The sequence below is a fragment of the Anoplopoma fimbria genome, chromosome 3 (assembly GCF_027596085.1).
Source record: "Anoplopoma fimbria isolate UVic2021 breed Golden Eagle Sablefish chromosome 3, Afim_UVic_2022, whole genome shotgun sequence".
Classification (NCBI taxonomy): Eukaryota; Metazoa; Chordata; class Actinopteri; order Perciformes; family Anoplopomatidae; genus Anoplopoma; species Anoplopoma fimbria.
The window spans coordinates 9,023,652-9,048,986 of record NC_072451.1 but is presented as its reverse complement, the minus strand read 5'-3'; the positions used below and the strand labels follow the sequence as shown (position 1 = coordinate 9,048,986).

General features: G+C 39.2%; 2 protein-coding genes across 2 annotated transcripts in view; both read left to right on the top strand.

Moving 5' to 3' along the window:
* Positions 1-12,920, top strand: part of patj (PATJ crumbs cell polarity complex component) — a 109,415-nt gene extending 96,495 nt beyond the window's left edge. The window contains 3 exon segments of the mRNA XM_054596706.1: positions 11,176-11,259; positions 12,196-12,285; positions 12,866-12,920. Of these exon segments, the coding sequence (XP_054452681.1) occupies positions 11,176-11,259; positions 12,196-12,259 (148 nt within the window). The 3' untranslated portion in view covers positions 12,260-12,285; positions 12,866-12,920.
* Positions 12,598-23,894, top strand: LOC129088783 (inaD-like protein). The gene is made up of 11 exons (XM_054596015.1): positions 12,598-12,612; positions 12,866-12,976; positions 14,347-14,431; positions 15,467-15,573; positions 16,137-16,220; positions 17,355-17,548; positions 19,516-19,663; positions 22,279-22,365; positions 22,656-22,829; positions 23,572-23,609; positions 23,844-23,894. Exons 1-10 carry the CDS (start codon positions 12,598-12,600, stop codon positions 23,575-23,577), a joined length of 1,011 nt encoding a protein of 336 aa, XP_054451990.1. The 3' UTR covers positions 23,578-23,609; positions 23,844-23,894.
* Positions 23,895-25,335: the final 1,441 nt, after the last annotated feature.

Below are 25,335 nucleotides of genomic sequence, written 5' to 3'. Positions count from 1 at the left end.
CGTCAAAGGCTCCACCAGTTGATGTTTGCTGATGCCAGCTCAGATTGTGGAGGGTCCGCTCCGCCATATCCAAGAGTCCGAGTCAGCCAAAACACACCATCTACACTGTCCATAACCTCCTCTGCACTTGTATTTTGGCATGCTATTTTTGTTGATGAAAACTCAATAAATGCGACAAGAACAAGGGAGTATTTTAGCAACATAGCACCCCACAGCTAACAATGCTGATGTAGCACTACACGAAACTGGTAGTTTTTCCGTATACCAAGTGCGTCAAGAGGATACGGTAGAACAGATTTTGCAGCTGCACCACAGAGAATATCAGCAACAACTGCAGGCGTTTCTCACACTATATCCCTAACTCCGATAGGTAAAAATAAGGTTGAAAATGTTCCCATTAAGGATCCAGAGAGAACATTGAGTCACTGATGTAACAGGACGGGAGTGTTTTTCTAAGCAGGTGGAGGCAGCAGGGAAGCGGAGAGGTGGTGGAGGAGGGAGTGATGTGTTCAGGGAGACAAGACGGATGTGAAGTGTTTACTTAAATAGAAACTCTCTTTTCAATTAAAATCACCATGAACCTGTGAGCCGGTGGATCCGACCTGAGGAGGACGAGCCGAGGAGATTTGCGCTTTTTTCATTTAACGTGGTCAGATGTTTCCTTTTCTGTGAATATAATACAGTTCACAGCCTTTTACACTGGGAAATGGAAGGGGAAAGTGTCTCATTTAGCCGGCAGAGAGCTGCGTGAACTCCACCACTGATTCTCTGGATTCGATAAAATGAAACCGCATTGATCCCCGTGCTTAAATTGGGTCATGGCAGCGGCAGAGACTGGAGTGTTAGATGAGAATAGAACAAATCAGAGAGAGCTGAAAACAGGTAAAATCACTCCTCACAGAAAAAGCTACTGCCAAGTCTCCTGATGGAAGCCTCCTGGAGGAAAATATAACTTCTTGATTGTTAACGTATATGAAAAAAATGGATCCCAGACGACAAAAACATGAATTGTTGAAACTAAAGCACTAAAGTGCTGGTGTTCTGGTGTTTTTGTCAAACAGCTTCTGATCCAACTGTGATTTACATGTAGCTGAGAAAACCAAGATGGATTGTAATCAGTTTTGCGATCTAACCGATAGAGATATCTCAGCCCAGTTTCATGGCAGGTTGGGAAATGGTCATGCAATCTCTTGGTTCTGTGTACAGGGACACAAATTGTCCGTTTTTTAAGGAAAAATCCTTAGGATCCTTTTTTGTGGTGGACACACAAATTAAATGCATTCACGTGAAAAAGCAACAGTCAGAGCTAGTGATGTCATTTTTAATATCCAAAAAGACCACTTATGGTGGGTGGTAGAGGAGGTGGATTGGTCCAAGACAACGAGAACAAAGAGAATCAGCGTTCGACACAGTGTTGTGGTTTCATTGCCTAAACAATACTGTACTGTATGCACTTTATGACAATTCGTTTCCATGTACACAGAGTCAATCGATTGCGTTTCTAGACTATTTTAACGAACTGCCGCAAGACTGTGTTGAATATCTGTGTTGAAATGATACGTTTCTAAAAAATGGGGCTTCAAACTTGGTCCAAATTCGATCAGAAGATTATTAAAACCTAGTCCAAAATAGACCTGATCGGATCCAAACGGAGCGAGAACAGCATCATGATGATCCACAGATGAGTGAGTAGAAATACAACTTTTACAGAATATTCCAGAGCTCAATGAGAATGAATATTTGACACGAACACAAGTCTAGTTCTGTAACTACTGGATGTGTAAGAAGTCATCAATAATGCAATAATGTCATCAGTGTTTTCCTAGCAAAGGAAAGATATAATTTAGTACCGTTGCAAAGGAAAACATGTTACTGGAGGTTTTGATCAGTGGCTGGGATTCTCCGCACACAAAGATCCTTGCAGAGTCGCCCTGTTAGCTCACTGGGTAGAGCACTTACCATTAAGATTGAGTTCTTAACTCTGTCAAATACAGCAGAAACGCCCTAAAAAAATAATCTTTATAAAAAAAAAAGAATACACGCTCGGCCGGAACAACAGTGAGATTATGTCTCAGGCTGAACATGTCACTGAGCTCTCACCAGAGTGCCTGTAGGACGTGATCTGATGAAGTCAGACGCCCCCCCCTGAGGGCGTTTAACTTGAGTCTGTGCTGACTCATGGAGGACAGACGGGGACACTCCGCTGTAGAATAAGGCCATCCAGAAACGTCAAAGTCCAAATCTGTCTGCCAGATCTGATGGCAGCAAGGTGGAGACAGAGCTCTGTGTTTTTTTAGGTCAAAAAATCACAAAGCTCTCAGTTGAAGATGTCACCGGATTTGGACTTGATAAAAGCCAACAGGAGGGGGACCGTCCTTCACATTCAGTCCTTTGAGATGGGAGAGAGGAGCCGAGGACGGGGACTCTCTGCAACAGATTAAACTCTGATTGCTCTCCTCCTCCTCCTCCTCCTCCTCCTCCTCCTCCTCCTCAGCTGCAGGAATGAGCTTGCCGCTGCAGGGATTGATTTGCAGCTTTGAAGCGAGCAGGTTTGGTGTATTTTGCAGAGGTCTCATTAAGACCGGAGCCTGGCACTGGTTTAGCCTCCCTGTCAGACAGGATTTAAAGTGCAGGCCGGCCTGTACTCTGCTGTCGAGAGGATAATCACACTGCAGTTTATCCCCCTTTTTACCTTCTGAGTTTCTCCATGTTTTCATTCTCTCGAAAGGATGAAGTAGGAGGTGAATTTAAGTCAAAGATCATACTCCTTGTCTGAGTCATAAGTCAGTGAAATGTAGACCCACAGCAATGAAACACATATTGATCATCATTCAGTGTGCATTGCACTGCAGGATATCATTATTATCTCCAATGTCCAACCAGAATAAATGTAGATAAATCTACTAAGAAATCATAGAAAAAGACACTGCATAACTTTTGAAGTTATCTTCAGGATTATCAGTGATAGTTCCATTGGTACAATGCAAACAGGCGACGCTAATGAAGCGCGTAAACTACTTCCAACCTTACGCTAGTAGGTGGTTGTTAAGGTAGCTTGTTGTTTTAAATGTACACAGTCTCACCTCTGTGAAATCCTCTCTTGCTTTGAACCAAAACTTGTTGCAGCGTTCGATCACATGAGGACTAGTCAGCTGTTTGATGACGCTGTTTTCATAGTCAAATGGATTGGTCACCCAGTCAGCTGGCTTGACTGAAAGGATCACCTCCTTTGCTACATAAACAACTACATTGAAAGTCACTTTTTCAAAATGATTGAGATTTTAAGCTTGTGTATATTTGTTCAAGTTCACATTAAATACCGACAATCGATAAATCAAAAACAAATGAAAAAAGTCCGTAATTTGTAGCTGTGCAAAATGCAACTGGTCTAAAGAAATATAGCATCCACCTCACCAATGGTAAGAATGTTAAGCCTCACAAAGATGACAATTACCAACGTTACAAACTAACACAAAAAAGGTAACATTAAACAGAAAATCCTAACACCATACTTCATACCAGTACTGCATGATGGGAAATATGGGCCGTTGCCCCTTGGAAAGTTCCATGCGACTCAGTCCTGACAATTGTGCTACAATAATGCATAAAGTTGGTGGGTCGGGCTAGGTTGGTTGCTCTGTGTTGCAAAATGTGGATAAATGTAAAATTCAGGGCCTTGTTATTGGGCATTTATCTCACGTTAATGCTTATTGTAAAAAAGAAGTACAGTTGTGAGAATGATGAAATAGCCAAGTTGTTGTGAATTGCCATTATGATAATTTGGGGGGAGTGGCTTTGGAGGGAGGCCTAAAGGGACTTTGCGAGTTTGTCGCTGGATTAAGCAACTTTTGAAGCTAGTGCTGTTAGCTAGCTTCCATGGCTTGATTTTTCAGCTGGATACTTTCAAAATTTGGCCTACTCTTGTGGTTTTCTCCCATGTTGGGACCACAGCTTTAAAATAACGTAAAATCTACTTCTTAAAAACTCTTTTCTATTTATTTGCCTATCAGGTGACCCTACGTTAGGTCCTGAAGCACAGGTTGGGAAAGGCTGCTCTAGTGCCACCATCAGAACAAACTGCCTTTGACCAATCCCTTGTACTTCAGGTCAAACCCAAGTTATACTGTACACATGATATATTTCCTCTTGTGCTACCCTCAGGCAAACATTTTTATCACCAGAGATAAATCACCAGGATATTATCTGCCTGTAATGAACCCTGCAGCCTCTCTAAGCTAAATATTTAAAACATCTGCATCTTCAGTCTGTCACATTGAGATGGATGACTCTGTCATTACGAACTGCTACTAAAGACCTCCGTCACTCTGAGTGATGGGACTGTTTTCTGTGTTCAGGCTCATGCCAACACGAGAGACGCCTGCATGCCAACACGAGACATAAATCACCACCACAACAAGTCATTACAACTGTTACTGCTGTAAGCGTCTCTCTGGTGTCAGATCAAGACTCATTTTCTCGTCAGTGCTGCTTATTGTATCATCGCCTCAACATTCATTTTAAACCTCCAAATTACTTCTAAGCCCCAATAGCTCCTGTGTTATTTAGTTGAATCATGTGATGTCATGTCAGCATCAAGTCGTGTTTCACCGGCAGGTACGAGCAGCGCGGCTGACGTCTGTCACATCCTGACAGCGGTTGTGTTGTAGAGTTTGACGGCGATGGGAAACGTCCTCTGGGCCACAAACCTACAGACCGGACCAGAGTGCCGATAGTTTGCTAAACACATTTTAATCTGAAAACATCACTCACACACATTCGGGTCCTGAATGCCCTCCAGCTGTTTGAATTGTATAAAAACACAGGAAATCTTAAGTGAAGTCAATATAAATTTTCTCTTAGAATATACTTAGTGTTCAGCCTCATTTGTAACTTGATGGAAAACAGAGTGAAGTGTGTAATACCAGGGATACATAAAATATTTGTAGAAAAAATACCAAGATCTTCCTTACAAAGTAAAAGTCCAGCATTTGAAATCTTAAGGAAATGTATTGGCATTAAAATATACTGAAAGTAACAAAAGTAAAAGCAGAATGGATCCTTTCAGAATGATAAATATTAGATTATCTGGTTATACTCATTGAAGCATTCATGTGTTCATCACTTTAATGTTGCAGCTGAAAAAGTTAGATCTCATTTTGATCCTTTATGTTACGCTGGGTAATTTTATCTTTAATACTACATCATCATTAATTAGTTGATTATGTTTTGTATTAATAATCTCAAACTGTAACTAAAGCTGTTAATATATGAAATGGAGTACAAAGTACAACATTTGTATCTGAGCTGTAACAAAGTAGAAGTATAACTTAGCATAATATAGAAATATAATCTATTTATATCATACATCATATAAATGGAAGTATCTGAAACTGTACTTAGGTACTGTACAGTTTGTGAGTTACTGTATTTTGTTTCATTTGATCACTGTAATTGACTTTACAGATTCATGTCTGTTAGTAAGTATTTCAAATGTATGCAGATGATATCATCATATACTTCAGGGCTCCCCAATCATTAGTAGAAGTAGTAGAAGTTAATAAGTCAATCAATTAGTTACCTTCTAAATGTTCCCCAGATCAATCTGAGGGGTTTATGAGATAATTCATAGAGAGGATGAAAGAAAAATTTAATTCTGACACAAAATTATGTGATGATGTTTTGGACTTTTCTGTGTTTTTTGCTTTTTGTTACAAATTGAATAATTTGAGCTTCAAACTGTTATTGAGATTAAACCATGTGAGATGTTTACATGGGAAATTTCTCTTCAGTTAAACTGCTAAAAACTCAGAGACATCTGATACATGTCAAGGAGACACAACTAGACACTGCTTTATCGTAATAAATGGTTACAATTTGATAGGAAGCCACTGATTTAATCTTAAACAATATTTTGTCTTTTATAATTATATCGTGTATGTTTCATGTAATCTGCATCTGCAAAGTAAATATAGCTGTAACAGAAAATATATTATTAAAGTGAACTTCCCTCGTAGTGTAGTAGAAGTACAATAAACAGAAATAGTAAATTAGTAAATGTACCTAATTATTTTAAACCACAGATTTTTGACTGTATTAAACCGGATGAAGATCTTTCTCTGATCTAAACAAAACCATAAAACAATAATAACCCTGTTGTCACTACCAGCTGATATTGTCATAAGATCAGATATTTTTGCGTATAACAAATTAAATATGTTGTAGATGAATATTTTTTGTTTTTGAGATTTGTCAGATACATTAATTAACATTTCCTCATATTGATTAAAAAAATTGAAAATACTATCAACATAATTTTCAGGGGGAGAAGGCTGTCATTTGTGATACCCAGAACTCTTTATATAGTAAGTGTTTATTGATTTATACTTCAGCATGAATAATTTCAAGCAGGGTAGTTTAGTTGTGATCAATACTGTATTTTCTCTCTTGACAAGTTTGCTTCTTGTACCTTTACCCGGTCAAGTTCACACTACAGAGAGAGGACATGTTTTTTCAGCTCAGTTTATTGAACCCTGGCTGATTGAAGAGGATCAGGAGGATGTGTATTCTTGTTAATCCTGTAAGATGTTCAGGTGGAGGTGACGGTGTTGTGTGATTAGATCTGTACAGAGATGATAAGCTTTTTCCCATGATTCCCTCTGAATCCGATTTCTTCCGTAAACCTTTTTTGATGGAAATCTCCAAGAGTTCTCCGGACTATTAGGACCATGTTGTGGTTTTCCTTTTTCCCTGCCGGCCGCTCTGATTGAATGCGGTCGGCGTGTCGGACACGGCGCTCTCGCTGCGTTCAGCTAGGGGACAAAATCTCGTTAACGTCGTGTCCACGGGCCGCCGCTGAATGATTTATCTCTGGATAAAGGTCGCCACGGCAATGAGCAATGGGATGTCGACGGGGGCATGAGCCTCGGCAGGAATGCATCGCTATGGAAACAGAAACGGTTAACCTTCACCATGCCAGTCCGGTCCATCCCTCTGCAAATCTAACTGTGTGACAATAGTGATGGAGTAGATCAAATAATCATTGTAGTAAAGATGCAGCTTCAGATGTCACAAAACGAGTTTTTAAACGTAGGTTGTAATTGGTGTGAAAATGACACTGTTAACACTTCCTCTGAACTGAAACTGTCAGTCTTGCTGTGTGTTTAGTTCTGGTAGCTGTTAGCTCTGTTGTCAAAAGACACCGTAGGACTCCGACCGTCTGCTAGCAGCTAACTAGCTCTCCTCCTACTGACATAATGAGACCTGCTCTGTTGTTATAAGTGCTCGCTTCAGTTTGTCATTTGCTCAGCAATAGTTATACATACATACATTCATACTTACCTGTATATAAATACGTAGACTTACCTAGACATGTCCTAATCTCTGTCCTGCTCCTCAGAGGACAAACCCTTTAGATTGACAGTAAGTGACCCCATGATCTGTCCTCTAGCTCTGCCCTCAAGACAAACTTGAACATGTACGGCTCCATTGGTACGGTATAACAGATGAATCATCAGGATGTTGTAGTATAGAGGCCTCTCAGCTGAACATTTGAAGAGTGAATGTTAAACTAATTAACCTGCTCAGGTGGATGATTGGCTGACGATGTCTGTCTTGCATGACTGAAGCAGGAAGTTACACACTGACCCATAAATCCCAGTTCCTGGCGGCTTCACTTTCACCATGGACACATTAACTGTTGATTGGGAACGGGTCAGTCACCGGGCAAGGACAATAACTGGAAATGGAGGAGGGGTGGAGATACTCAGGGACCGGGACAGATGGAATGAAGCAGGAGTGGATTATTCTCTGTTCCACAGCCACTTACTTTTGTCTGAGTGAATTAAATTAAAGGGGCATTCGCTGATTTTACATGTAAAAAGGCATAGAGTGTATATAAAGATAAAGATGGACGACATGACAGCTCCCCAAGCTAAAACATCTCGACTGCTCCCTGGTGGCTGGCTGCAGTATAGGTCATTAACCCTGCCCCCCTCCATGGGACATGGGCCAAACTAAAATGTCAAGTCCACATCCCAAAGAAGGTTTCTGTAATTTTAAGTACTTCTTAACATGTGGGTCTATAGCTACAAATTACATTTTTCATGTGTTATAACAAAAAGTATAAAATACATTATAGATAAAAATAGATAAAAGAGTAAATCCCTAACACACAAAAACAGAAACAATACAAAGTCTATGGGATTCATCATTCACAAAATAATTTTAAAAAAAGATTTACGTAGGCCAACATTTTTCAAACCCCCGTAAAATCAAGTACATTGTCTATCGACAATCAGTCTATAACTTTCACATCATGATAATGTCCTCGCAGCTACACGGAGATGCAAAAGTGTTATCTGAGCTTCAAAATAATAAATTAGAAAACTGATTTATATTAGCAATTCCTGATTTGCCACATCTATGGTTAGGCGTATGGTCATGATTAAATGGAAACACGTTGTTTTTAGGCATTTGGACAAACAGCCGATGCTGTCTGTTCTTTGTCTTGGTTGAGGAGTGTTCCCTTTGTAGAGCAACTACATCATCAAAAATAATTTAAACACATTAAAACCTTGAATAGTTTTTTGTTTTTGACAATATTGTCTGCTGAGCAGGACTTTAAGACGGTGAAAAAGCTGCAGACCTGCTTCTTTTATCTACTTTTCTTAGTGAACCCTTATTGTCTTTCTTCCTCATCAATTTATTCCTTTTAATATCTTTTTAACAATAGTTCTGATGTAAGTTGAAGATGAGGAACTCTTCATCTAATCATTGATGCTTTCATAGAAGGAGTTTAATCAGACTGAGAAACTGGAGCATCTTTTGGCAGTACAATGGATGATAATAATAATCTTGGTGCCTTTTGATGGAGAACAGCTGGTAATGGTTCTCTTTGACACGTCATAATTTCCTGCGTGATTAGAGTGCAGATAAAGTCAGTGATGTGGTGCTGATTTAAGTGATCAGAAAGGTTTCTACTTGAATTCATCATCTCCTTTTACTAAAATACTCAACAGTATTTGGTTGATCCGTTGATCGCTCTGCGTGTTTAGCCTGAAGGAGTTAAGGATTCAGTGATTAACTTTTTGTTATCAAACGTCAAAAGTGCTGACAACACTTCTAAAGACACTTCTCCTATGGAAATTTTTAATTATTTGGTCATTTTTCACACTCATTGTTCATAGCTCCTCTAGTCACGCATCAATACTGCACTCACTCTGTAATTAGTTAACTGGTTTCAGAGAATAATCTTTCCCTAGTTTGATTGACAGGTGATCTGTGTCAAGTGGAGTCCAGAAGCACTAATGACTATAAGTCTAAATAAGAAAACAGAATGAGACTCTGAGACAAAAACCTTCATCTCGGTCCTCTCTGATGTTCTTCCTGGAGCTCCACAGATGGCTCCGTTTAACGCCGGAGCCTTGAATCAAACGATTCCGGCATCAGACCTGCTCTGCTGCGGAGGGTTTGAAGTGTCCCGTTAGGTGGACTAGCACCATATGTCGTCATGTAGCAGATGTCCTCTGAGCCAGACTCCAGGTATCATCTCCTTCATCGCCTCCTCCTTCATGTCCGTTGGCACACTTCAGGGATATGTTGTTGGTTTTCCGCTCCATTACCCGAGAAGCTTGTTGTTGCTGGTGATGCGATGCTGATTTGATAAATATAATTCCTCCGTCAGCCGTGTGTTTGTTCAGTTTAGATTATAGCGATGTTCCCATCCGGAGCGTTTAGTGAGTCAGCAGCTGCTAGGCGGAGGAGAGGAAGTCTGAGTCAGCATCCGTCTATGTCTCATCGCTCCTCAGCGCTCGCGACTCCTGAACTTTGACGGATGAAGTTGCTCAGCAGGGTGAAGACATAAAGGTCGGACTCCCTGCTACCAGCCCAGTAATGATCCAACCATAGACTGTATGTATAAGAAGTGGACTTAGTCATCCTGATGTCACCCATTGGTTTTTTCATTGCATGGATTACGGCCGTCACTATGTTGTTGTTTTTTTGCTACCGATGAACTGAAGTTACCATATTTGTTATGCAGAGGAGTGACGTAGAGACCCTGTATACAGCAGCGACAGCCACCTGTCAATTACAGTAAGCCCGCCCTAAAGCATACTCTGCTTTATAGTCTATTTGACTCTAAAGGGACCATAATTTACTAAATTAACATCATGTATTGAAGAAGACTTGAAACTAGAGATTGAGACCATAAACTCATGTTTACAATGTTTACTGAGGGAATAAATCAAGTGAGAAGTAGAGTCACTTTCTCATTGACTTCTATACAATCTGACTCCTTTTTGCTACCAGAGGAGTCGCCCCCTGCTGGTCAGTAGAAATAATGCAATTTTTAAGACACTTCCGCATTGGCTTCACTCGGCAGAACCAGAGTTTGCCGTCTGGATCCGAGAACGAGGCGTTCGGGGACAAACACGAGCGCTCGGTGTTGCTGTCTTTATCCTGTGTAGCGTCAAGACAACAGACATAATAATAATAATAATAATAATAATAATTAAGCCTTTATTAGTCTTGCTCAGTCCCAGTGGAAGACAACAGACATGCAGCGCTCTGACAGAATGAGTGTCCGATTGTTTTGCTGTGACATCACTTGAGGACATTTATCGAAACACTCCCCAACACCTGAAAACACACTGATGTAAATAAGATGTTAGGAATGCAAGTAAAGCCTCGGACTTCACACTAGATTAATTTAAAAGGGCAATTTTGTGAGTAATAAGAAGTGCTCCCACCTCCATAAAAGACTAGGGCAGGATGTCAAAGTGAATCATGATGTAAAAACAGATCTCCGTCTGTGACTCTAGCTTTGCTGCAGTCGTATTATTGCAGCTTAAGTGCGTCTGCACTGCAGTGCTGCTGCAGGCCGACAGCTCTGTGACCGATCAGCTCTCACAGGGAGATAACAAAACACCGAGCGGACATGTGTTTATGCTGGAGAGGTGGATGGAGGGGGGGGTAGGGTCTCAGGTGGTGAAGCTCTGCATTAATAATAAACTCCATCAGTTGTTCCCTGATGAAAAAATATGTTTTTCTTGCTTCTTTTCCTGTTTTCATGTTGCAACCCAAACTGAACTGATGTCTCTCTCTCTCTCTCTCTCTCTCTCTCTCTCTCTCTCTCTCTCTCTCTCTCTCTCTCTCTCTCTCTCTCTCTCTGTGTAGAAATGAGGATGCTATAAACCAGATGGCTGTCCCCCCTTCTCGTCTCCCCCTCCTCCCCCTGTCCTCAGCCCTGTCAGCCCCGAGGTAAAAAAAAACACACTCTTTTAACACTAACACACATCCATAGTCCACATTCTTGTGTCTCTTTGTAACTCCAGAGAACATACACAAACACGTCAGAAACATCAAAGTGCAGACGGACCAGCTGTCAGTCCAACACAATTTTATTTGCCCATGTGGGGGCTGATGATGCAGGATGACATCACCAAAACTGTCCAATCAGTGACTCATACGTCAGTATGTAAGTCACTGTGACCAGAATTTAAAGACAACAATGAACTGAGCTCCAGGTGTGAAACAAAAAATACAAAAAAATATTGTTTTATCATTATAACATGCCTCATTTTTGTATGTACTGACAATACTATGATTTACATCCTATACTATGACATTATGCTATTACTTTAGTTGACTTACTATACTATAACTTCTTTTATGTACTATGATATTACTTTTTTGACATATTATACTATGACTATTTTTATTACTTACTATTTTTTGACATTCATTAGTCCTCAATAGTGTTATTAACATTTTTAACATTTGTTTTATGTCTATGGGTTACACAGGTACAGAGCTGGTTGGAATGAGGAATGTGGTTAGCCTAGCTTAGCATTAAGACTTGTTCACTGGTTAATATGTGGTATTTCTATTGTTTTATCTAGATACAAACAGAAATGTATAAAACACAGTTTGTTGTTTCCAGTCACTCTTTTATCTCTTCTTTTAAAGCAGCTCTGAATAGTTGGTGTGGGTTATTTACTGGCCTCAAACCAAACACACTCTGTCAGGAGAGGTTAAGAGACAGGACTAAATGTCAAAGCTGACGTTTGATTTCACTCTCACTCTCCCTTAAACTGACTAATCCCTGAGAGTCAGTCTGGATTAAAGACAAATTAGCTGAAGATCAAAGAGGCAGCCGTAGAATGACCTTCATGTGTTCTTCTTCTTCTGTGTCAGTCTGTCTGTCCAGCTCTTCTCTCCGTATCCGTCCCCTCAGACGGACCCCGCCCCGACAGCCTGACCCTCCACCCTTCTTCAGACCCGCCGGTCAGTCGAAATCACTTCCCTTCATGAATTCTGTTGATGTATTAACAGCCACTCGTCACATTGATATGACATGCAAATATTTGGATGGATCATTTATTTTGGGGGATGTCTCTCTCTTTAAAAAATAAATTATTGCTCAGACTAATATTTCCCCTCAAGAAAAATCCATATCTTCATTTTTTCCCCCTTGACTGCTGCGTCATTATTAACCGTCTCACAGAGGCGTTAGACTGTAGGTTGGTCAGTCATAGAATAAACTTTTAATTCATGAAATTATATATGAAAATATGTCAGCTTATGTCAACTTAAACTATGAAGGATAAAAATGTGACAAACTATTACTTGTTTAACACTAAGACTTCTTTTAAAAAAAGCTGCCAATATGAACAGTTACTCATGCATTAACTAACTAATCAGTTTGGGCGTACTGTTTGTGAGTTTAACCTAAAACAAAACATTATATATTTGTGAACTCTTGGGGGCTGTATAAAGGTGTAACTAGAGAGGAATAAACCAGAAGTTTCAGCCCACATTTCACAGGGACATTAAAGTGTAAACTGATCTGTGGTCTGTGGAACAGGAGGCGAAGAGCGATGAAGCCGAACAGAACAACAGGAACAGAAACAGAAGCAGCAGCAACAACAGCTACAGCGCCCCCAAGAGTCTGACAGCGAACGACGCCTCCACAAAGGTAACTGGTCACACACTCTGGAGGAAGTACTGAGAGCTTTTACTTCAGCAGAAATACCACTATTTAAAAATCAGCAAGTATAACTCCTGCACTGAAAATCTTATTTTAGTGATGATACAAAAGTAGTATCAAGAAAATGTGCTCAAAGTGTCAAAGTAAACCTACTCAATATGCAGCAACAATTGTTATGTTGCAGTAACATGCAAGATTCATTAAAATATAACAGTTGATAGTAGAAAAGCTAATTATACTCATTTTTTGTATCATATTTTATAGGATCATTATAAATATATATTTAATGATTTTTTTAAATTGTCAGTTACAAAGTAACACAATTTTTAAATAAATGCAGTGCAGTAATAAAAAGTACAATATTTCTGTGTAGTGGAGAAGAAGTATAAAATAGCAGAAAAAGTAAAATACTCAAGTACAAGTAACTCAAAATTGTACTTGTATATAGTATTTGAGTAAATGCACTAAGTCACTTTCCGTCTGTGTGTGTGTGTGTGTGTGTGTGTGTGTGTGTGTGTGTGTGTGTGTGTGTGTGTGTGTGTGTGTGTGTGTGTGTGTGTGTGTGTGTGTGTGTGTGTGTGTGTGTGTGTGTGCGTGTATGTTTCCTGCAGAGGCTGAAAGTTGCAGAGACTCCAGAAATTGAGCTTCAGGCTCCAAAGGCGTTGCTGGAGCAGCAGGTATTGATATCAATGACTGCATTTACTTCAGTGGACGACTAATCTGAGTTTGTCTGAATTTGTACATTTAAATACTGACAAACATCAGTGGTGATGACAGAAGTATTCAGATCCTTTACTTTAATAAAAGTACTAATACCACCCGGAAAATAAAACTCCTTATATAAATATATATATACAGGTATATATATATATATATATATATATATATATACATATATATATATATATATATATATACATATACACATATATACACACATATATATATATATATACACAGTATATATATAAACATATTTTTTTATTATTTTTGATGCATTAACTTGTAAGCAGCAGTTTAATATCCAGACTGTTCAGTGTGAAGGTGTTTCACCTGCCTAATATATTATCCAGTCGTTTAATCTATGGGTCATATTTTATAAACTGATCATATTATTTGTTTGTAAGATCTTAAACTGTAAAGCTGTCAGATAAATGTAGTGGAGTAGAAGTGTCGTCCAAAGCTGTGCAGTACAAATACCTCAACATTGTACTTCAGAACAGCAGCTTACTGTAAGAAATGAATTCACTGAGATGATCTGTCTGGATGTGTCTGTGTGGGCGCCTTTGTGCGGGTGTGCGTGTGTGTGTTTGTGTGTTTGTTTATTTATTTATTTATGTATGTGTGTGTTTGTGTAGTCCTGCAGGGCTTCCAGCAGTTCCAGTAAACAGACAGCAGCATCTCCTCCTCTGATAAGCCCCGACCTACAGGCCGCCAACAGAGGTACACACACACACTCACACACACAAACACACTTTAAAGTCTATTTGATTGACATCTAACAACACAAGTATGTCATCCTTACCCGTTTTGAAAACGGGTTTAAGTTGATTTCTTATACAATGTGTTGTATGGAAGACATTTCATAATTTAACAACCACAGTGGTCTCTCATCTTCAGGCTTCTGACATCTGATACTGAATTATTTAATCTCATCAAATATTAAATCCATCTGTACTAGACTTTCAATCACAGCATTGAATCAACAACTCTTTAGTGGAGCTTTGGACTTGTCTGGAGGTGATAAGCTAACAGTTTCCCCCCTCTGCCAGTCATTGTGCTAAGCTAGGCTAAACACACCCGGACACACAACAATTAGTACATAAAGTCCTTAAAACGAGCTCCACCTTTACCAGCTGGATCAATAACATGAACACATGCATCAATAATTATAATCCAAATGATATACATAATCATACACATTATTCTGAAGTGGGTCATTCTGTGAGATGAATACTTGTACTTGTGTTGCTTTGAGTATATTTTGATGTGAAGAATATAATAAAATACACAATAATATATATAATGTACATAACACGTGAACTATTGAAGGCAGGGATTTTATTTGCAACAGAGTATTTTTACACCGTGGTAGTACTACTGTTACTACTATGCGCTGGTTGCTATGGAGACCGACTGCTCATTAACTCTCTACGTATCTGCTACAGTTTTCAGATGAACAAAATCAAAAGTTTGCAGATCGACTCTGTAACATTGAAATCATTTTCAGTCGACACTGCAGCAGATATTATTAGGTGTTGTTGATTGATTTGTTACCGCGACAACTAATTAATGCAAACAAACAACAACAAAAAACAGAGCAGCCAGTAGGTAAAAGTAATACATACATATATATGTGCACACATATAGAAAACTTACAGGTACAAACATTGTGGCGCTGCAGTGAAAATTTTAGAAAATCTTGTACATTTATAAGATATAAACCAATCTTCCTCTCTTCCTCTTCCTCCTCCTCAGACCCATCATGCTGTGCGGTGGTTCCTGGTCAGGAGATGCTGTTGGAGATCTGTAAAGGTCGATCAGGACTCGGACTCAGCATAGTGGGAGGAAGAGACACACAGCTGGTAACAGACTTACACACTTTGCTCACTTCTCATTATTTTGATTCTTTTTTTTTTTTTCATCCTCTTTAGTTTACGTTTCAATTGTTTATCGAAGACAACCATATTTGTGGTGGTGCATCAGTGGGGCGAGTGAGAGGATCTGATTGATTATTTGTATGTCAGATAATCAAAATGTTGATGTCCTCTTCTTGGTGTTGAGCTCGGCTCTCTTGTTTTGTTTTTTACAGGATCAGACTGGTTTCATTCTGTATATTTCTGTTGTCAACAAGTCTTATGTTTAGACCCAAACCGAACAAAGGGTCAGCCCGTCTATCAGTACTATCTGACTTCCTGTGGCTCTCAGCTCCAGGACCATTGGTTCCCACTGAAGACGTAAATCTTCAAAAACACAAACATATAGTTTAATGTTTCATAAAAAAGAATCAGTCATTTTTCTATAACATCTGGTCATGGTAGTTTTTATCTGACAAACAGGAGGAAAAAGTGCATTTGTTGGGGACTATTTTCAGCTGCGGTTTAATCTGAAATCTCTCTCTCATTGTGTCTCTCTTTCTCTCCTCCAGGACGCCATAGTGATCCATGAGGTTTATGAGGAAGGAGCTGCAGCCAGAGACGGACGACTGTGGGCAGGAGACCAGATACTGGAGGTACTACTCACACAGTACTACAGTACTGGTAGTACTGCTAATACTACAGAGTTGTCTGTTTTGTTTCTGTTATTTTGTTCTCATGTCCTGTTTTAATTTCTCACCTGCTTTTATATAAAGTATTACTGTTAACTCTAACGGTCTCTGTTAATACTGGTATTAGTAATGTTATTGCTGTAACTAGTACTGTTACTTGTACTACAACCAATACTAAATTAATTAAATTACTTAATTAAATTGCTGATACTACAGTGACGTACTGTATTCATTAGTTCACTGCTGCCGATAAAAAAATAAAAAATCAGTATTTACTATTTAAGTCATGCTCAGTAGTAAATAGGGCAAACTTTGTACTATTCCTGGTTTTACTGTTAGTACTGCTGCTGTTGCAGCTGTTCCAGGTGATATTACTGTTAGCATTGTTAGCGCTAATGGTACTAATACTGTATTATACAGTATTATGATAGACGGATTATAAAACAATGAGTGTGATGTTTCTGCTGTAAATGATCAAGAATTTAAATCACAGGCTGATTAATGTAAACAATGTCTCCCCCTGCTGGATAATAATAGTACTTGATTTACTCAAGTACTGTACCTAAGGACAATTTTAAGTTTTTATTTTACTTGAGTGTTTCCATTTAACGCTACATTATACTTCTACTCCACCACATTTCAGAGGGAAATACTGTATTTTTTATTTCACTACTACTACAACAGTTCCTGATGTATTATTATAGATTAAACTACACAGCAGCATATAAAGTAATTCAACAGAGTTTAACTTGCAGAACTCCTTCATTTTATTTTCATCCACCTTATGTGTGTACTTATAAATTAAAAACCTGATTCTGATTCAATACATTTTGTCATTTTAGAATACTGTAGTACAAAACAACACTGTCTTTATTGTGGTGGACATGAAAGAAATAAAAAACATATTTTATTTATTTGAAGAAAATCTAGCTTCTGCATTCTGTAAAGTTGATATATGACAATCCGGAGACCATGACAGCAGTCTAGATGTGAGGAAATGAAAAGTGTGAATGATGGATTCACTGTTTCTGAAACTCTCATAATTCATCAGGTGGAAGAAGCACGAGATATGAGGTTTTATCTTGTACGTGTGTCCAGGTGAACGGGGTGGACCTGCGCGGGGCGTCCCACGAGGAGGCCATCGCCGCCCTGCGTCAGACGCCGGCAAATGTTTGTCTGACGGTGCTGAGGGACGAGGCTCAGTACAGAGACGAGGAGAACCTGGACCTCTTTAAGGTGGAGCTGCAGAAGAGGAGCGGCAGAGGGCTGGGACTCAGCATCGTCGGCAAGAGGTCTGCCTTAAAAAAAAAAAGAAATGATCCAAAACACGTGTGTTACTGCTGCTGTTGGTTCAAATCAAGTACAAGTACAATTACTCAAGTACAACTTTACTTTAGTATTTCATTATCATTCTAATTTATACTTCTACTCTACGACTTTTACTTCACATCATTTATTTAATTACTTGTATTATTATTCAACAGATTCAGATTATGAGCTAAAAATAAAATCAACTAATAGATTATTGTATACTAAACTACCCTTCATATAAAGTAATTACATGAACTCAACCTTTACCAGAAGTCACATTAATGTGATGAACACATTAATGCATTGATAATTATAATCCAAGCATATATATATACAGCGGGTAAAATAAGTATTGAACACGTCACCATTTTTCTCAGTAAATATATTTCTAAAGGTGCTATTGACATGAAATGTTCACCAGATGTCAGTAACAACCCAAGTGATCCATACATACAAAGAAAACCAAACAAATAAGTTCAGCAATTAAGTTATTTGTAATAAAATGGAATGACACAGGGAAAAAGTATTGAACACATGAAGAAAGGGAGGTGCAAAAATGCATGGAAAGCCAAGACACCAGCTGAAATCTATCAGTAATTAGAAAGCAATCCTGCCCCTTGTCAGTGTAAATTAATATCAGCTGGTTCAATCCCAACTGATGGCCTATAAAAAGGTGTCTCATTACCAAGGTGTCACACAAGAAACATCTCATGATGGGTAAAAGCAAAGAGCTCTCTCAAGACCTTCGCAACCTTATTTTTGCAAAGCATACTGATGGCATTGGTTACAGAAGGATTTCTAAACTTCTGAATGTTTCAGTGAGCATTGTTGGGGCCATAATCCGGATGTGGAAAGAACATAATTTCACCATAAACCGGCCATGACCAGGTGCTCCTCGCAAGATTTCTGACAGAGGAGTGAAAATAATTATCAGAGGAGTTGTCCAAGAGCCAAGGACCACTTGTGGAGAGCTTCAGAAAGACCTGGAATTAGCAGGTACAATTGTTTCAAAGAAAACAATAAGTAATGCACTCAACCGCCGTGGCCTGTATGCACGCTCACCACGCAAGACTCCATTGCTGAAGAAAAAGCATGTTGAAGCTCGTTTAAAGTTTGCTGCACAACATTTAGACAAGCCTGTGAAATACTGGGAGAAAATAGTCTGGTCAGATGAGGCCAAAATTGAACTCTTTGGATGCCATAATACACACCATGTTTGGAGGTCAAATGGGACTGCACATCACGCCAAAAACACCATACCAACAGTGAAGTTTGGAGGTGGGAACATCATGGTGTGGGACTGTTTTATATAGCACCTTTAGAAATATATTTAGTGAGAGAAATGGTGACGTGTTCAATATTTATTTTACCCGCTGTATATATATTATTCTGAAGTGGGTCATTTTGCAAAATAAATACTTTCACTTTTTGATACTTTTAGTATATTTTGATGCTGATACTTAGATACTTTTACTTAAAGGACCAGTGTGTAAAATGGAGTGCCATCTAGAGTTGAAGTTGCAGAATGCAACCAACTGAATTCCCTCGCTTTCCAACCATGTAGGAGAACTACGGTGGCCTTTTAGAGCCAGTGTTTGTTTTTTTCTGTTTTGGGGTACCGTATAAACATGGCGGTGCAACATGGCGGAGTCAGTGAAGAGGATCAAATGTAAATATAAAAGGCTCATTCTAAGCTAATGAAAAGCGATCCTTGGTTACAGGGGATTGTACACTAATGAAAACAGTTATAAATATATAAAATTTCTGATGAACGACGTTAATCCTGCACACTGTTCCTTTAAGTCCAAATGTTAAACGCAGGTGTGTGTGTGTGTGTGTGTGTGCGTGTGTGTGTGTGTGTGTGTGTGTGTGTGTGTGTGTGTGTGTGTGTGTGTGTGTGTGTGTGTGTGTGTGTGTGTGTGTGTGTGTGTGTGTGTGTGTGTGTTAGGAGGGGCAGCGGTGTATTTATCTCCGAGGTGGTCAGAGGGGGCGCCGCTGAGCTGGACGGCCGTCTGATGCAGGGAGATCAGATCCTGTTGGTCAATGGAGACGACACGAGACACGCCTCCCAGGAAACTGTCGCCGCCATTCTGAAGGTAAACACACCTTTGGCCGTTATATGATAGTTGAAACTGTAGGGACAAAAACAGGTTTCTGGCTGGGATCGTACTGTGAACATGTTTCTGTTATACAGTGCCCTCCAGAATTATTGGCACCCTTAGTGAATATGAGCAAAACAGGCTGTGAAAAAATGTCTTTGCTGTTTATCCTCTTGGTCTTTCACTCAAAATATTAACAAGAATCTTACCTTTTCATTGAAGTAAAATTATTGAAAGGAAAAAAAAATGTTGACATTAAATAAATATTTTTCTCCAAAACATTGGCACCCCTATACAATCTCATGATTAAAATCTAACTGAAGTATAATTCCAGTCATATTTTACATTTTTAAGTTCACCTGTTTGATTAGGAACTCTTAAGTGGTCAACCATGACTTCCTGTTTCACTGGGGTATAAATATGAGGTGACACAGGCCAAATTCCCTTAGTCATTCATCACTATGGGAAAGACCCAAGAACACAGTGACGATGTGCGACGAAAAGTTGTTGAGCTGCACAAATATATGCACAAATATAAGAAAATCTCTAAACAGTTGAAAATACCCATTTCCACTATCAGGGCAATAATTAAGAAATTTAAAGCGACAGGAGATGTTCAGAATCAGCCTGGAAGAGGACGTGTGTGTACATTGACCCCCACGCACCGTGAGGAGGATGGTTCGACTGGAAAAAGAATCTCCAAGGATCACAGCTGGAGAATTGCAGAGGTTAGTTGAGTCTTGGGGTCAGAAAGTCTCCAAAACTACCATCAGACGCCACCTACATCACCACAAGTTGTTTGGGAGGGTTGCCAGAAAAAAGCCTCTGCTGTCAATCAACAACAAACTAAAGCGCCTACAGTTTGCCAAACGTTACTGGGACTTTTAATGGGACCGGGTTATATGGTCAGATGAGACCAAAATAGAGCTTTTTGGCAACAAACATCAAAGGTGGGTTTGGCGTAGACAGAAAGATAGCCATACAGAAAAGCACCTCATACCCACTGTGAAGTATGGTGGCGGATCTTTGATGTTGTCGGGCTGTTTTTCTTCCAAAGGCCCTGGACATCTTGTTAGGATACATGGTATCATGGACTCCATCAAATACCAGCAGATACTAAATGAAAACCTAACAGCCTCTGCCAGGAAGCTTAAAATGGGCCGTGGTTGGACCTTCATGCAGGACAATGATCCGAAGCACACCTCAAAATCTACACAAAAATGGTTCACCGACCACAGAATAAAGGTTTTGCCATGGCCATCACAGTCCCCCGACCTAAACCCCATAGAAAATCTATGGGATGAGCTGAAGAGGAGAGTCCACAAGCGTCGACCTCGGAATCTGAAGGATCTGGAGAGATTCTGCATGGAGGAATGGTCTCAGATCCAGTGCCATGTGTTCACCAACCTCATCACGCATTATAGGAGAAGACTCAGAGCTGTTATCTTGGCAAAGGGAGGCTGCACAAAATATTAAATGAAGGGGTGCCAATAATTGTGGCACATATATTTTTGAGAAAAATATTTGTTTCATGATAAGAATTTAATGTTTCTTTCAATTATGTTACTTTAGTTAAAGGTTAGATTTTTGTGAATATTTTGAATGAAAGATCATGAGGATAAACAATAAAGACATTTTTTCGCATCTCGTTTTGCTCATTTTTACTAAAGGGTGCCAATAATTCTGGAGGGCACTGTATAATACGCCTCTGAACCATCTAAACCAATCAGGATGCCAACATGTGTGTTATTCTCACATGAATGTTACCTTTGAATATTAAAAAAAGGCAATTTTTCATTTTTTGTGTCAGGCTTTATATTCTCTGTATGAATTCAAATGCATTGATAGTAGATTTTTGCACATAGTCAGGCACATTCGTGTTTGTGCCTGCATGTGTACAGTACCCTCTCACCTCCCAACTCCCCTAAAGCCTCAATGTGATATGAACCCTGACTTTGTCCATTTCTGTATTTATATCATATGATGTTATTAATCTTCTGATGGACCATCAGTCTCCTGAGTACTGGCATTGTTGAAATACTCACCTGTGAACTTCTAGGTATCTGCAAGATGATAAAGTTGCTTATATATTAGAGATGCACCAATCGATCCACTGCCGATCGAAACTGCCTGATCAGGCTCATATTTCTGTGTATGTCGTCACACAGTGGCACAGACAGTAATGTCACAGCCACGAACACACAACATGTCATCAGTTCTGGAAGTTCTTCAGTGCAAATGAAGAAAACATAAGCTCGCAATTAGTCCAAAATGGCGTAGGCGGAAATGCCAAACTCAACGTTTCAGAATATCGGTCCACAAACCAGTGGAGGACTTCTCAGTGACTAAATCCACTTCTTACATACAGTATATGAAAGATGTGTCATGTACTGTGAATACACTCAAGACACACAGTTTGTTGGGTGTATTCACAAAGCTGTCCACTTGTAATTGGATCACCAAAGATGCATGTTAATGCCAGGTCTGAACAGGGCCCTACCTCACATTCTGCCGTTTGTGGTTATAACTGTGTATTTGGATACAAAAGTGGAACTAAAAGCGAATGTATAGGATCCATAATGCATGTGTGTGTGTGTCTGTTTGTCCTGCAGTGTGCTCGGGGTCCGGTCCTGTTGGAGCTCGGACGACTCAAAGCTGCATCCTGGATCTCCTCCAGACGCAACTCACAAGGAAGCCAGGTGTGTCTCTGTGTGTTGCTCTATCTTGGTGAGAATCAGTTTTAGATTGAGGTTTCAGACTTTGTCTTCGGGTCGAGGATTCTCTACTTAAATGTAGTATAAATATAGTAAAAATGTGTGTCCATATTCTGTCTTAAAGTTAAAATATACTTAGCGGTGTAAAAAAAAACAGATATATGACAGTGTATGATAAAGAAAACATGACATGACAAAAAAACAATGTTTTGTAAACAGCTGATGAAAGAAACAAGATATCCGATGTTCAAATATAAACTCTCTCTTTGTCCCAGATGAGTCATGTGAGTGGGAATAGCTCAGGTGTAGCAGCTCCGCCCCTCACCACCACCTCAACACCGTGTGACCCAGTGACCCCTGACCCCCGACGTCGACCAACACCGGCCCCCTGCCCCTCAACAACAACTCAAAGTCCACCAGTGACATCACTTCCTGCTCTAACAGCACAGGTAGAGGACACATAAAATAACTTCTTGCACATTTGAGCTCCTAATTAACTGTTATAGAGGAAGTGTGCTGGATTTTCTGTGGGGATTAAAATAGTATCATTGAAGGCTGAATTTTTACCATGAATAAAAAATGCAGTGCCTTTTGAGGAATGATTTTAAATGAATAGCACCCCTGAATTTGTGTGGGTCAGTTATAAATAATTAATGATTTCTAATATATTAAGGGGTTTTAATGGGTTTTCTGCATGGCTAATGGGGTAAATACCACTTGAAATATACCAAATTGCATTAAAGCCTTCTCTGAATTTTAATGTCAATAGGGTTTATGTGAAGGTTTAAATTTATGGGTGGCTTTCATGCTATTCAAGCAGCACTTTGTCCTGTGTTTTATGAGGCTAATTAATGTAACTAAGGTATTTTACTGGTATTTTAAGTATGATTATTTCATTAATTAATGGATTTTAATAGAGTTTAAATGGGTTTTCTGCATGGTTTAAGGGGTAAGATAAAACTTTACAAAAAAGCAGTAATTTTCACTTCTATATAAAAAAGATAGTTGCTTTGAAGTTATAAAGTATGATATGGCTTTACCAACACTTCTTTAAGTGCCCATAAAAATCTTTTTGCAGACTTTAATTTGACCTGATATAATATGTGATATTGATAGAAACACTTTATTTTAATTTCTGACTGGTTAAATGTTGATCACTGTTATTTTTTCTTGTGTGTGTGTTTTATGTAGGGTTAGATGCTGGTGTCCGTACAGTGGAGATCAAAAGGGTAAATTAAGTATTGAACAAGTTGTACACATACTGCACACATACATTAAAATAAAACACCGAATCATTTTTTTAATATAAAAAAGCAAAATGTGCAAGGGACACCGTGGCATTAGCTGTATTCTAGATGCGGCGTTTGTGCTCTACAGACAGACACTTACAAACAATTAGAAAATGATGCATCCTTTTCTCTCAGGCGTCACCTGAAGCAAGTCTTCCCTCTCTCCCCCCTCAGAGTGTCAGTGACTCCCTCGGGGTGAGTATAGCGGGGGGGAAGGGCAGCCCGCTAGGTGACATCCCCATCTTCATCGCTATGATTCAGGCCAACGGGGTCGCCGCCAAGACACACCGGCTCAAGGTAGACTGACTTTAGGTTGTGTGTGTGTTTCATTTTCATACCATTGTAATGTTGCAGCCTACATGGGATCACATGAACCACAGTGACACCACCACAAGTAAGTAAAGCAGGTATGTCCGTGTGTTCAGGTGGGAGACAGGATCGTCAGTATCAACAGTCAGTCCGTGGACGGTCTGTCACACAGCGACGTCGTCACCATGCTGAAGAACAGCTACGGGAACATCAGCCTGCAGGTAACACCACCGGGGCTACACCTTTATTCTGAGACCTGTCAGGTGTTGAAACCACGTCAGCCGATTTCAGCCGCGCTGTCACTGCAAAAAAAAATTTTGCAGTGACAACTGATTTCTCTCAAATTCGGTGCAAACGTCCACTTGGACTCAAGGATTAACTGTTTAGATTTTGTTGGTCAAGCATCATTGTGACCTCACAAAACACATTTATGGCCATAACCTGATAATTTAAATGCTAATCATGACAATTTTACACAAATGTCTGATAGGACAACATGATTGGACTTGCAGTGATTTTATTAATTATGATACACTGTAAGTATTAATGGTGTCCGTGAGTAGTATGATGTCACCTGGACTCCTTTTCAGTGGTGTAAAGTAAGTAAATGCCTTTACTCAAGTACTGAACAAAGGTATTTGTACTTTATTTGAGTAATTCTATTACATAAAACATACATGATACACTTTTAAAATATATTAAATTGTTAAAGATTGTATCAATCTTCCCCATCATTTTTGGCTTCCCTATCCCATTAATCATCTCACGACCCCACAGATTTACCCTGTGACCCTTTGGAGGGGCACGAGCCTTAGGTTGGGAACCACTGGACTAAACTAGCTAACTGTTTGTAAAGTAGTTAAAACAAGCTCCACCTCGGCTGCTCTTACAGTAACGTACCATATTAATTATCTAATAATATCATGTAGAGGCAGATATCAGTCAAAGGAGACATTTTAAAGAACCAGTACTCTTACTGATAACTTAGTTCTTTTCTGATAAAGGATTTAAAATGCAGGACTTACATTATTTTATATGAACTTTTACTGAGGTAAAGGATCTGAATACTTCTTTCACCACCACCTAGGATTTGATTGTGTCATCCTCAACATTTTTGTACTTGTGTTTGATTTAATTATGTTAAATCAAACTCCTCATGATGTTCAGACACTAAACTACTTTTAGTTTCATTTAAGTAAACGCAAAAGTTCATGAGAAAACAAAAAAAGTTCCAGATGTTAAGAAATCTTTAAAAAATTCAGAATTTGTATCTAAACAAATCACTTATTCATTGACACTTTTTAACCAAACTCCAGTAAAATGTCTGTGTTTGTGTGTGTTTGTATGAGTGAGTGCG

Excerpts from the sequence above, each read along its gene's own strand:
- LOC129088783 (XM_054596015.1), top strand. Across the intron at positions 12,977-14,346 it reads CGAACGACGCCTCCACAAAG|TCCTGCAGGGCTTCCAGCAG; the intron begins GTAACTGGTCAC and ends GTGTTTGTGTAG. Across the intron at positions 17,549-19,515 it reads CTCAGCATCGTCGGCAAGAG|GAGGGGCAGCGGTGTATTTA; the intron begins GTCTGCCTTAAA and ends TGTGTGTGTTAG.